We start from the raw sequence: 14,033 nt of genomic DNA on the forward strand, positions 1-14,033 counted from the left end.
GGCAGATAAGCTAGAGGCCCGACTCCAAGCATATCATGGTTGGCTGAGCCTGCACTGTGTCAGCTGCGAAAGAAGGTCACTTTATACAGGATTTCCCTAATGCATGGCCACTTCCCCCCAACTCCTCCACCTCCCCCCACCCTCCTCCCCCTACCCCTCCCCCCTCCTCCCCCTACCCCTCCCTCCCTCCTCCCCCCACTCCTCCCCTCCCCCTCCCCCCTTTGTTGCTCTACCTCACCTGGAGTCTCACCTTCCAAGTAATAAGTGACCTCCTTCTTCTTCCCACTACCCCACATTTAATTTATCTTGAACTTCATTTGCTAATTATTTGCCCATTTCACAAGTTTATCGCATCCCCCTGTAATTTGTTGTCGTCCTCATCAATATCCACGAGCCGCTACCTTCCCAGTTTGGCATCATCCGCAAATTTTGAAATTGTGCTTTTGATTCCCAGGGCCAAATTGTTGATGTAAATTGTGAACAGCTGTGGTCCCAGCACTGACCCTTGTGGCACACCACTTTCCAACTTCTGCCACTCTGAATAACTACCATTGACTCCCATCCTCTGCTTTGTGTCTTGAATCCATTCTGCTACTTGTTCCCTAACTCCGCCTTTTCTGACCTCATTCATTAGTCTATTATTGGACACCTTATCAAAGATATTTTGAAAGTCCAGATCAATTACATCTACAGCATTACCATTGTCTACTCGCTCTGTCATCTTCTCAGAAATTTTAATAATGTTGGTTAAGCAAGGTTTTCCCTTTGCAAATCCATGCTGACTAATCATTATTATATTTTTATTTTCCAGGTGTTCTTCTAGACTCTCCTTTAGTCTGGTTTTTATTGTTTTTCCTATCACCGATGTTGAGCTGACTGGTCTATAGTTCCCTGGACATGTTTTGTCATTCTGCTTAAATATATGAATTACGTGAACTATCCACCAGTCCTTTGGCACTACATCTTTCTCTAACAAATTATTAAATAAGCGTAGTCATACCTCTGCTATCTCTTCCTTAGATTACATGCAGATCTTGCAAATCTCTTTGTAAATAAAGAAATAGTTGAACAGCTTTCTGGCCTTCATCGTGTGCTCAGTAGCTTTTAAGCCACATGCATGACTGCTCTGAAATCCATCTTGGGAAACTATCATTTGTAACAGGGTAAGAAAGGACAGAGGAAGTGCACATAGTTTCATCTATAATTAATTAAAGGAAACTGGAATTTAAAAATGGAAAGATGATTAAAAGCCAGTAACAGCATCAAAGCTCATCAGCAGTACACTAAATCTTTCATTGACTGCCTTTGAATGACTCCAATGTTTTTGTTTTTACTTTGCAGATTATTCTAAACATGTTCCTATACCCAGCATATCTATATTAAAATTCCTTTTTCAATGTATGGTCTCTGATCCTACTGTTCCAGCTCAATTTGAAGAAGCAATCTGGGTCTATGTTACAAGCATACTACTTAATATTATATATTGTATTTAGTCCCTCTATGATCTCTATCTAAGCCACCTCTCTAGACTGTATAACATGAATTTTGCTAATCTTTCCTCACAGCTTTAAAGAATTTAAATCTTTTAGCTGTTGCATCCTGGTTGTGCTAAATTAAATGCACAATGCAGATCCACAGAAATCACAACTCTGCTGGAGTGGCTGTAATATGAGCAATACCTCTTTGCACATTATTTACATATTCTCTAAGCCGACTTAGAGTAGATAAATGATATTATCAGTCTGAAGCTGTAGCAAGTTTCATAGAACCTCAATACACTGTGACGTCTCTGGTTGCTATACATGCTAACAGACAAATTAATTACCTGGTAAGTTTTTTGAGCCATGAAAGGTGCTTTATTGAAATAAATTAATTAAAATGCTTGCACTAGGATGTTCACATCATAGTATTCTACATGAAATTCTGTTAGGCTTAACAAAAATTATCACTTGAGTTGAAGCTTCATGACTTTATGCTTGTGTGGTGTCCATTCCTGGAATGCAGCTGAACCTTTGGATCAGTATTACAGAATAATGCAGCAAAGAAGAAAGCCATTTAGCCCACCAATTATGTGTTAGCTCTTCTGAGGAGCAATCTAGTTAGTACCACTCCTCTGCGCTTTCCCCATATTCCTACATTTTTTTTCGTTTTCAAGTATCTATCCAATTTTCTTTTGGAAACCACTATTGAACCTGTTTCCTCTACCCTGTCAACTAGTGCATTCCAAATACTGATCATTCATTGCAATAGAAAAAAGCTTTTCCTCGTGTCACCTCATTTTTTTGCCATTGAATGCAGTTTGTCTTTATTTACTCAATCTAAAGCCTTCTTGATCATAAGCATCTCTGTCATACTTCAAGCCTTCAAATCCTTCCTAAAGTGTTGCACCCAGAAATGGGTTGAACTAGTATTTTATATAGGTTTTGTATACCTTCCCTGGCTTTTGTACTCTCTGTCTCTTTTTATAAAGCCCAGATCGCATAGGCTTTATTAATTACTTTTTTAATCTGCCCTGCCATTTTAAAAGTTTGTGCATAAACGCCCTCAGCTATCCCTGTTCCGGCACCTCCTATGACAATTCTACTTTGGACACACTAAAGGTACTTGAACCATTCACTAATAGGAGAGCATTTTAAAAAGAAGTAATTACTACAACATGAAACAATGTGTTTTGATTTGCCAAAGTCTTTGTATGCACATATATCCCAATTAGTTTAAATATTATACATTGCAGGAAGAGATTTTTCTAGCATACAAAGGAAATGCTTACATTATATCAGCTTTTTCACTTCCTCAGGATAATCAAAGCACTTTAATAGCCAATGAACAATGCACTTTAGAAATATAATTCATATTGTATTGGAAAATGTGGCAGCCAGTTTGCACACAAAAAATTCTCAAAAAGAGCAAATGAAAAACTCAGTAGGTGGTCTGTCTTTGGTGGTCAAGAATGTCATCCAACACACAGGAAGAACTCTTTAAATAAGGCAATTGGTTCTTTCACACTGAGCTGTACAGAAGGCTAGGTTTATATCTTGTCTGAAAGGTGGCACCTCCAACACAGCAGTACTCCCTAACACAACACTGAAGTGTCAGCCTGGATTATGTGTTCAAGTCTGTTGGGGGACTGAACCTACAACCTCCTGGCTCATTCAGATACTAGTAACTGAGCCAAGCTGACACGTAATACATTAGGGTGTTCTTAAAACTGTCTTGAATATTTTTTCTCATTTTATTTTGTTATAAATCTTTAAACTTCCTTTGACCCCATTGACTACAGATGTTGACAAATGAGGTTAAGGGATATGTCTATAGAAGTTCAGTGGCAGATATTTAAAGGGATATTTCAGAATACACAGAATATATACATTGCAATGGGAGTGGGCCACTAAAAAAGTTAAAGACGGTATCAAATTTAAAGAAAAAGCATATAATTACACAAAGACGTGTGGCAGGTCAGAAAATTGCAAAGAATATAAAGAACAGCAAAGAATGACAAAAAGATTATTGAGGGAAAAATTAGAGTATGAGAGAAAGCTAGCTAGTAATATAAAGACAGATAGTAAGAGTTTCTATAGATATTTAAATAAGAAAAGAGTTAACAAAGTGAGAGTTGGTCCTATAGAGAGTGTGTCTGGGGAATTGATAATGGAAAGTAGGGAGATGGTGGACGAACTAAACAGGTATTTTGCTTCAGTCTTCACTATAGAGGACACAAGTAACATTCAGGAAATAGCTGTAAATCAGGAAATTGAAGGGAGGGAGGAACTTGGGAAAATTACCATCACCAGGGAAGTGGTATTGAGCAAATTGTTGGGGCTGCGGGTTGACAAATCCCCAGGTCTGGATGGACTTCACCTTAAGGTCTTGAAAGAAGTAGCTAGTGCGATAGTTGGTGCACTGATTTTAATTTTCCAAAATTCCCTAGATTCGGGGAAGGTTCCATGAGATTGGAAAATAGCAAATATAACTCCTTTATTCAAAAAGGGAGTGAGACAGAAAGCAGGAAACTATAGACCAGTTAACCAACATCTGTCATAGGGAAAATGTTAGAAGATATAATTAAAGATGTTATAGCAGGGCACTTAGAAAAATTCAAGGCAATGAGGCAGAGTTTACATGGTTTTGTAAAAGAGAAATCACGTTTAACCAATTTATTGGAGTTATTTGAAGGAGTTACATGTGCTATGGATAAAAGGGAACCAGTGGATGTACTGTACTTAGATTTCCAGAAGGTATTTGATGAAGTGCCACATCAAAGGTTATTGCAGAAAATAAAAGCTCATGGTGTAAGGGGTAACATATTGGCATGGATAAAAGATTTGCTAGCTAACAGGGAGCAGAGACTTGGCAGGATGTGATGAGTGGTGTGCCACAGGGATTGTTGCTAAGGCCTCAACATTTTACAATTTATATAAATGACTTGGATGAAGGGACCAAAGGAATGGTTGCTCAATTTGCTGACGACAAAATGTGTAGGAAAGTAAATTGTGAAGAAGACGTGAGGAGGCTACAAAGTGACATGGATAGATTAAGTGAGGAGAATTTTTTTTCTCTCGGAGAGTAGCGAGTCTTCGGAACTCTCTCCCTCAAAAGGCGTGGAAGCAGAATCTTTGAATATTTTTAAGGCAGAGCTAGATGGATTCTTAATTAACAAGGGGGTAAAAGATTACCAGGGGTAGGCAGGAATATGGGGTTGAGGTCACATTCAGATCAGCAATGATTTTATTGAATGGCAGAGTAGGCTCAAGGGGCCAAGTGGCCTACTCCTGCTCCTAATTTGTATGTTCATATGTTGACGTAATTTTATTATTTGACAATAGTCATACAGGAGATTAATTTTGAATAATCCTACTTACAAAGATAATTAATATTTTTAATGTTACAATATTTTCCTGTTTTTATTAATATCATCTCTAACACACAATCTCTTTCTCACTTATTTATTACTTTCACCAGATTGTGGATGGAAAACTCTGGTTTCAATTTGACTGTGGTAGTGGGCCTGGCATTGTGGGAATTTCTGGCAGAACAGTTAATGATGGGAATTGGCATACTGTCTTTCTGGATCTCAACAAGAATTTCACAAGCCTTGCACTTGATGACAGCTACGTGGAGCGTCGATGGGCTCCTTTCAACTTTCATATCCTCAGTATTGACAGCTCCATCTATTTTGGTGCCCAGGTGCCAGCTGCACGTAGCCAGAAGAGCGCACAAGTCCTTGGTGGGTTTCAAGGATGCCTGGACTCAGTTGTCCTTAATGACAATCAGTTGCCACTCCAAAACAAGCGCAGTCATTTTGCTGAAGTGGTTGGGCTGACAGAACTGAAACTCGGCTGTGTCTTGTATCCTGACACCTGTGCAAGAGAACCATGCCAGAATGGAGGGAGTTGTATAAGCCAGCCATCTGGTGGTAAGTTGTTATACTGCAGCTCTAAGTTCTTCTAGATATTGAATGATTTAATAACAAATATAAAAATCTCATGAATATTGATTTTTTTTTTACCAGCATCCAAGTAACATACTAAATGCTGATTCTGTGTATGCTGATAAACCAGCCTTTCATAAAAATGTGCTAGAGAGTGGTTTAGCAAACAGAGACCACAAAAGCCACGTCTTATGTTCAGCACAATAATATAATATAGAAGTAACCCTAATGATTTGAACACAATAAATTGGATCAATGATATGCAAATTAAATCATTGCATTTTTGAAAAAAGTAGGAAAAAGTTTCAACTACAACTCTTCAAATTAATTTTTAGTAAAACTCAAGATGTTGTTTTGTTGCCCAATTATGCTGTGAAATGTGTATTATTATAAATGTGTATTATTTATATAATGGAAAATACACTTGTTAGACAGTGCTTACATTATTGCAGCTTTAACCTTGTAGTAAGGGCACTTTCATGCATCTTCCAAATTTTGTTGTGACAAAACATAATCCAAATTAAATTCTACTCTCCTTGTGGCTCCATATCTAGATCAGGGAGCTCTTAGGCCCATTCCCAATTCATTCTGGATTATCTGACCTCAGCAGTGTGAGATAGGAGTGCTACATTTCATCTCAACACCCCAGATCTCAAAAGAAGAAAAAAGATCCAGGGATTTCTTTTCTCACTGCCAAGCAATTCTCCTGCTGAAATGTGTGTGTGTGCTTGTGTGAGATAAGAACAGGATCTGTCTCAGCTGTGATACTCCTCACAGTTGAAGAGTCTGCTGATAGTCACTGTCAGTGCTCACACGAAAATGAAGTTTTGAATGAGGTAACAGGAACGGCTAGTATGAGTAAGGACATTGGTGCCTTCAGGAGGGGAGAAAATTGGCAAAAAAGTTAAACAATAGAAAGATGGGTACATGTTGGCTGATGTAGCAAAAGTTAACTACTCATTTGAGACAGTCTTCAAAAAGCGCACATTGTGTTTTAAAGTATTGCAATATTTCAAGTGAAATCATTGACAAACAACTACAACCTCATGTGTTTTGGATGCATCAATTCCTTTCTTACATTTTCAAAATTTCTATTTATCCCCTGGAAATATACATAATATCCATAGTGAAATTTCCAGTGTGCCCACACAGAGCATCCTCATTCTCTTTACCTGTTTAAGGCTTTTATTGGATATAGAATTCAAACATGGTTGATTCCTGAATACCCTCTGAAATAGCCTACCAAACCGCTCAGTTGTAACAAACTGCTGGAAAGAGTAAATTGCTGGAGAGAGCTGGGCAATGGTTTAGGACACAAATGAAGGTGCACCTGGCCCAGCCGACCCTGCAGAATCCCCCTCACTAACATCTCGGAACTGATGTCAAGGTGGAAGAGCTGTCCTATAGACTAGTCAGGTAACAGTCTCTGTGAACAAGGCCAGATTCTTCCATCATGATCCCTGGCTATGTCCTGGCCTCCGGCAGGTCAGATACACCTAAGATGATGTCATGGTGATATAATTCAGAGGGATGTCCGTAGGAGCCTTCAACATTGACCCCTGGGTGTTTCTTGGTTGTGGGTCAAACATAGACAATAAAATCTCTGGCTGATTACCACCTGCTGTCCTCTCTCAGCTAATGGATCAGTATTCCTTAATGTTGAACATTAAGGACAGAAAGGACACAGAATCTACACTGGTTTGGGGACTTCAATATCTATCGTCAAGATTGGGTCAATAGCACCACCATTGAGCAAGCTTAGCCCTAAAGAACATAGCTGTCAGACTAGGGTTGTAAAAGATGGTGTAAGAGCTGTCACAAGTTATGAATAGTGCTGTCAAGCTGCACTTAAGTCGCCACTAACCTGCATACACAGTTTGACTTCTGCCAAATCAAACCTTGTGACAGCCTTAATCCAAATATGGACATAAGCTGAATTCCAGAGGTGATGTGAAAGTGACTCCCCTTAACATCAAAGCTGTACTTGGCCAAGTATGACACGAAAAGCTCTAGTACAAGTCAATGGGGATCAGGAGGAAAACTCTCTACTGTCTGGTGTCATACGTGGCAAAAGGAAAATGGCAGTGGTTGTTGGAGGCCAATCATTTCAGCCCCAAGACATTTCTGTTAATGTTCCTCCGCGTAGTGTCCTCAGATCAACTACCTTCAGCTCCTTGATCAATGAACTTCCCTTCATCATAATGTCAGAAATGGGGGTACTTGTCGATCATTGCAGAATGCTCAACTCCATTCTTAACTCCTCAGATAATGAAGCAGTTTATGTCGCATGCAGCAGAACCTAGACAACATCTATGCTTGCGCCGATAAGTAGTAAGTGATATTCATGCCACACAAATGCCAGGCAATTACTATCTCCAACATGAGAGAACCTAACCATCTCCTCTTGACATTCAATGGCATTACCATTGCCAAGACCCTGCTGTCAATATCCTGCACTTCACTATTAACTAAAAATTCAACTGGGCCAGAGACTGGGTATTCTGCAGCAAGTGATTTACTGCATGTCTTTTGAAATCCTCTCTTTCACCTACAAGGCACAAGTCAAAAATGTGATCAAATACATTCCACTTGCTGGGATGGGTAATACTATAACAATACTGAAGAAACTTGACACCATCCAGAACAAAGCAGTCCTCTTTATCTGCACCTCATCCACAAATCTAAACGTCCAACCATTCCGCCCTGGCTGCAATCTGGATTATCTATGGGATGCACTACAGCAACTCACCAGGGTTTATTCACCTGCACCTCCCAAACCTGTGACCTTTGCCATCTAGAAGGACAAGGACAGCAGGTCTATGACAACACCATCACCTACAAGTTCCCCACCAATTTGCAGGCCACCCTGACTTGGATATAATATTGCTGTTCCTTCATTGTTGCATCAAAATCTTGAAGCTGCCTCCCTAATGGCACTGTGGGAGCACCTTCACCACACAGAATGCAGCAGTTCAAGAAGGTAGCTCACCACCACCATCTCGGAAACAGAGATGGGTACTAAATACTAGCCATAGCTGTCAGAGAATATTTTTTTAAATTACTGCAGCAATTTTAGTGGTAAGTGTTTGTGTAGATTAATATCCAATAATGTTCCAAAGTGATCAAATAATGTGGTTTCAATCCTAGTTTGTACTGACAATCATCAGATGAGTCATAGCAAAAAGTCAATGGGGAGGAAAATTAAAACACTAAGCAGCAAAACTCATGATGAATGGGGATTCAGTAATTAGTAACTATAAAGTCAGTGAAGATAGTTTTACTTTTATAGGAAAAGATATTCTATGCTAGGCCCATCAATCATTACTGTAATTTTTAAAATTTCTGAGTGCAGCTGGGAATCTAAAATAATGAATAACATGGTACATGTTTCTGTATTATGTTCATTGAGTATCTGCATGTAAGAAAATAAGTGAGGCAAATAATTCAGATTTCTTCTGAAAAGTATCTAAATATGCAGACATATTGTGGCTCAGTAACTGATATGAAGAAGCCTTGTGTAGCAGAAGTTTCAAATTTGTAGTTGGAACACATGAGATTTTGGAGAATATTACTTTATTCAAAAACATATCCACTTTTTAGGATGTTGTTGAGGTTAAATTGTGCAAAACATTATTAGCATACAAACATATTCATGTATTTGTATGCTCACAAATATCTTAACTTCGCTCCACAGCCCAGATTTTCTCTGAATCAAAACTGCTCAAGAGCCCTTTAAAAATGGCGGGCAGCACCCAATTCCGGGATTCCCGCTCCCATTCTTGTCTCTGGTACTTTTCGTCGGTGTGGGATAAATGTGTGGGCAGCCAGCCTGCATGCAGCGCTTCCATTGTGGGGGTGAGCAGTTCAAACACTTCCCCCTGCCCCCACCCCCAAAATGTTATTGGAGCTGGGCCCCTTTAGTAAGTAAATGTGGTTCATGGCCTCTCAGAGGAGGTGTGAACCACAGGGGGCCCCCAGTTGCAAGTGGGGAATCAAAATAAAAACAGTCACATGCTCCTGGAATTCTTTCATTGACAGGCTTTGAAATACAAATAAAATGGTCCTTTCAGTTTCCATAGTTAGATGCTGTATTGTAAGTTAGGTGTGTTTTTACTGCAGTGATTGGAATCTCTCGTGCAATAAACTGAAGTGATTTAAATTCCCAGAGTCCTTTTAAGATGGAATAAAAATCTTTTGCAGTTGTCAGGTAGAGAAGAAGGCCCCCACCTGCTCCTGGACTACTTTGATTGACTCACCATCTGATACAGCTTTAAAAACCTTAGCTGTTTGTTTTTGCAATTTCAATTGGTTCCATTGCCTGTGAGCTGGAATGGTTTGTTATGATAGCTGTGGCCATAATGAATGCTTGGGTGATTTTCACAAGATCCAGAACCATACATCCAAGCAGGGGTTTGTATAGACATTTTGATTCACAGTTTTAAGAGGTCATTAAAGGATTATGTCTTTGATGTGGTTAGTGGAATAGATGTTTGTTGTTACACAGGTTGACCACTTGAGGGGATTTTTTTTGGACTTTTTTGAAGGAGGGGTTTTTTTTATTATGGTATGTTTGAATGAGATTAGATTGGTAGAAGTTTATTTGGCTTAATGTACATTTCAAAAACATCCTGAGGCCTGCCCATAGTGGATATGGGTGAGTGGTTATGGAGGATACATGAGGGGCATGGGGGCATGTGGGGTGGGTGAGGAGTGATGATTTGAGGGGATGACATTCATGATTAAAACTGGTTGATGTCCCAGTAAATAGAGGCAGGCGTTGTATGCTGCCAGCATGACCATACACCCACCTCCGTTGCCACGAGTGTGTCTGCCTCTGAAGGTGGCAGGCCCTGCTCCATCCCACACTCCCCCCCCACCGCACCCCATGCTACCCCATCTCCTGCAGCAAAAATATGGCAGGCAGCGCCCTTTTAAAGGAACCAGGTCTGCTGGGTTGGGAAGCTTTCTGACTTGACCTTCCCACTTTCTCCATGAAAATCTGACCCAATATGCTGGTGCAGTACATTGGAATTCACTTGATTGGTAGAGATATTTGTCTCTATGTTCTCCTGCACTTGCAATCTCAGCAACATTGTCAAAAGGGAGGTGCTTTACAGGGAAGGAGAGAGAATTCAGAGGGAAAATCACTGCACCCTCCACTCATCACAAGCAGCTAGTTTTTGTGCCAGTGGCAAAATCCAGTGAGCAAGTTAGGTTAAGTAGTGTAGGGGTGTCTGTGTAGGAAGAAAGAAGCGGTAATGTAACATGAATAGTCCTTAGAAAGGCAAAGCTAAACGTCAAACTTTACTGCATTTGTATGTTTCCTTGCCCAAGGCAAAGTTTTATGTTGCCCCTGATGTGAAGTCTTAAGTACAATATACTGAAATCTATGCTGTTCTGCTTCAACAGGTTATCAGTGCAGCTGTCTGCCACAGTTTACAGGAAACCAATGTGAAACTGAAATCACAGCCTGCTTCCCAAACCCCTGTCAGAATGGAGGCTCCTGTAATCCAGTGGGCAGTGATTTTACCTGCGACTGCAAAGAAGGATTTATAGGCTTGATGTGAGTTTGTATATAACCTTCTTTATGTACACAATGCTGTACCAATGTTAAATTGTTGAGTTGCTTTAGCTCCCAGTTGGGTTCCAAGTGCTTGGAATTAGGCTGGAAGTTGGTAGCTGTCAGTTGATAGATTGTTACAGCAAAATATATAAATGCATATTAAACATCTGAAAAAAAGAAATCACAGCAGTAAATTTGACTAACGAACATGTTAAATTGGTGCATACTCTTCAGGAAGAACTGAGATGCCACAACGATGCTATAGGCACAAGAAAGGTTACAGTTACATGTTGTATTTTAAAGGTTTACTTAAAACTCAGCCAAAGGTTTCTTCTGCCGCTAGATCGTTTTTGTTATCCATGGTGTATGGTGAAAAATATCACTGAAAGAATAAACAAAGATCAAACAGTGGAACACGTTTTTTTAATCTATCTTCAAATGATAAAAAAATTGAAGAGACATTCTGCAACATGCTATATATTATCAGACCCATTATAATTGTTTGAAGCAAGATTCCATTTGGTTTTCAGATAATGAAATCAAAAAATACAGACCTCTACATAATCCTTCCAAAACATTAAAAAATAAAACACCAACAAGAACAAACATAAATGAGAGCATAACTAGTTAACCTCATTGCTTTAATCTAACAGAGAATAGATTTGGGGTGCAGATAATTTAAAGCATATTTATTTTTCTTGTAGGTGTGAAGAAGACATTGATGAATGTAACACAGAAGAGTGCCAAAATGGAGGAACGTGCTTAAATACATTGGGCTCATTTCAGTGCAACTGTACTTCAGGATATATAGGCCTCTACTGTGATCTTAGGCCTGTAGTTGTGCCCAATATACAACCTGGACATCCCTATATTGGAAAAGAGGAACTCATTGGAATAGCTGTGGTTTTACTAATTCTGATGGTATTGGTGATACTTTTCGCAATTTTCCGAAAGAAGGTCTTCAAGAAGCATGCACGTAACAATATGACTCTTGTGCAGGACCCTGCAACTGCAGCACTACTTAATAAACCTAATGGCATTCAGTTCAAAGGTATTCGGAATAATGGTGATAGTCGTAAGATTTACCAAGAAACTGGAGGTCCTCCCCAAGTGCCAGTTAGGCCAATGGCATACACACCATGCTTCCATAGTGATTCAAGAAACAATTTAGACAAAATTGATGGAATGGGAGTAGAACACCAAGAAATGAGCACTTTCCACCCTGATTCTCCTCGACTACTGACTACACGTAGAGGTGTTGTTGTGTGCAGTGTGGCCCCAAATCTCCCAACAGTTACTCGATCTGTCTCTGACTGTGATTCGTTGAGAAAAAATACCTGGGATACAGACAGAGATGGTAATGAATATTATCTTGTCCTTGTTTTGAGAAGATGATATCCTGTCTTCGTTGTAACTATTTCTCCTTCTCTTTCCTACCCTTTATCCTACCCAGGCTTCTTCCTTCAATTAGGGGAAAGTTACAAATTAATTCAAAGTATCTATGGCTCTGACATCACTATTGTTCTATGACCCAGTCAGCTAGGGTCAGGTAAGATTAAAGGTGTTAGTTCTTTAAAATGAACTTTGGTAATTAATTGCACACATTGGATTGTCAGGTTTTACAGAAATGTTAATCTGCAGATGTAAGATAAGCACTTTAAAACAACAAATGCGACCTTTTATTTTTATAAATAAGAAGTCATATCTGTGAAGTCTAGTCAATTTAGCAGATTTTAAATATGTGCACTGAAAATATTAGAGGATGGTTCTTAACTATGATGCAATTTTCTGAGATGAGATGAGATGATGGCTGGGAAACAGTCCGTTGCCCGCAATCAGCCCCCGGCCGCGATTTCACACTGGCTGGCCAATGAATGGCCAACCAGCATGAAAGGCATGCTGAGAAGCTCAGTGCTGCCGGGTTGGGGACAGGAGGAGTGCGAGCACAAAAGTCTGCGCACATGCAGGGGAGCGTGCACTGAAAGCTCCCTGAAGGCAGGGAGCTGAACAATTTTAAAATCAAAAATAAAGATTTTTAAAATCTGAAAAAATGTCCTGTCATAGGACTCACTCACAATAACATGAACAGAATAAAAATTCTGCCCAAAAATTTATATATATTTTAATTTAATTGTGGAAACCTCATCCTGCCCGTGGATGAGTTTCGCTAAAAAATCAAAAGGCCGCCTGGCCGATTCGCCCACCCACCAACCGTAAGGTTGGATGGGCAGCGAAAAACTTTTAAATTAATTGATTAAGGGCCTTAATAGGCCACTTAATTATCGGTGGGCATGCTGCTGACTCTCGTGCGTGCCCGCCAACTGAAATATCATGCAAGTGTCTGATGACGTCGGGACGCTCGCCTGATGTCATCGCGCACTATTTTACGCCAGATCGGGTCGGGCACGCGCCGGCCCACTGGACGTAAAATCCCGCCCCATAAGTTTATTAAATGCAGTAAATGCATTCATGCTTATGCTCACACTTCAATGGTTTTACTTGCAACCAGGCCTGATAACTGGATCGGGGATGCAAATATGTTACAGATCTGAGCTAAATGAATTCAAATACACATTAAAGCCTGATACTTGTATACAATTTCCTCACCCTGACTACATAACAATTCAGTTTCGCAATTAACAATTCAAATTCTGGATTACATGATAATACAAAAAGTTAAATTACAATTCCATATAGCAAAAGGAACTTGTTTATTATCAATAAGTTGAGATACTAAGATAGATTCCTCCTGTAATGAACTCTTTGGACTAATAAGATTGGTATACCTCTTTTACTCTGTTATCTTGTCCATAATTTTGCTCTTGTTACCTACAATTGCTGCTCCGCCAAGTGAAAACTTTAATTATAAACATGCCTTTGATTCTGTACCATTCAGCTACAAAATCCTCTATTAAAAACAATATTTACCCAGATATTTCCTTTTTGCAATACTAACTTCTGTTCTTACATCCATTATCAGTGATTACAGCTGTCTGAAACTTAAGAATGCAATGACACATCTTGATAATTGAGTTCCCTTAT

General features: G+C 39.5%; 1 protein-coding gene across 3 annotated transcripts in view; it reads left to right on the forward strand.

Annotated features, from left to right (window-relative positions):
• LOC144682893 (protocadherin Fat 3-like) overlaps positions 1 to 14,033 on the forward strand; it is a 689,075-nt gene that overhangs the window by 656,383 nt on the left and 18,659 nt on the right. For all 3 annotated transcript variants that reach the window (XM_078545758.1, XM_078545759.1, XM_078545760.1), the window contains 3 exons: positions 4,960 to 5,413; positions 10,838 to 10,991; positions 11,696 to 12,348. In XM_078545758.1, the coding sequence (XP_078401884.1) occupies positions 4,960 to 5,413; positions 10,838 to 10,991; positions 11,696 to 12,348 (1,261 nt within the window). The remainder of the gene's footprint in view (positions 1 to 4,959; positions 5,414 to 10,837; positions 10,992 to 11,695; positions 12,349 to 14,033) is intronic.

The sequence above is a fragment of the Cetorhinus maximus genome, chromosome 7 (genome assembly GCF_964194155.1).
Source record: "Cetorhinus maximus chromosome 7, sCetMax3.hap1.1, whole genome shotgun sequence".
NCBI lineage: Eukaryota > Metazoa > Chordata > Chondrichthyes > Lamniformes > Cetorhinidae > Cetorhinus > Cetorhinus maximus.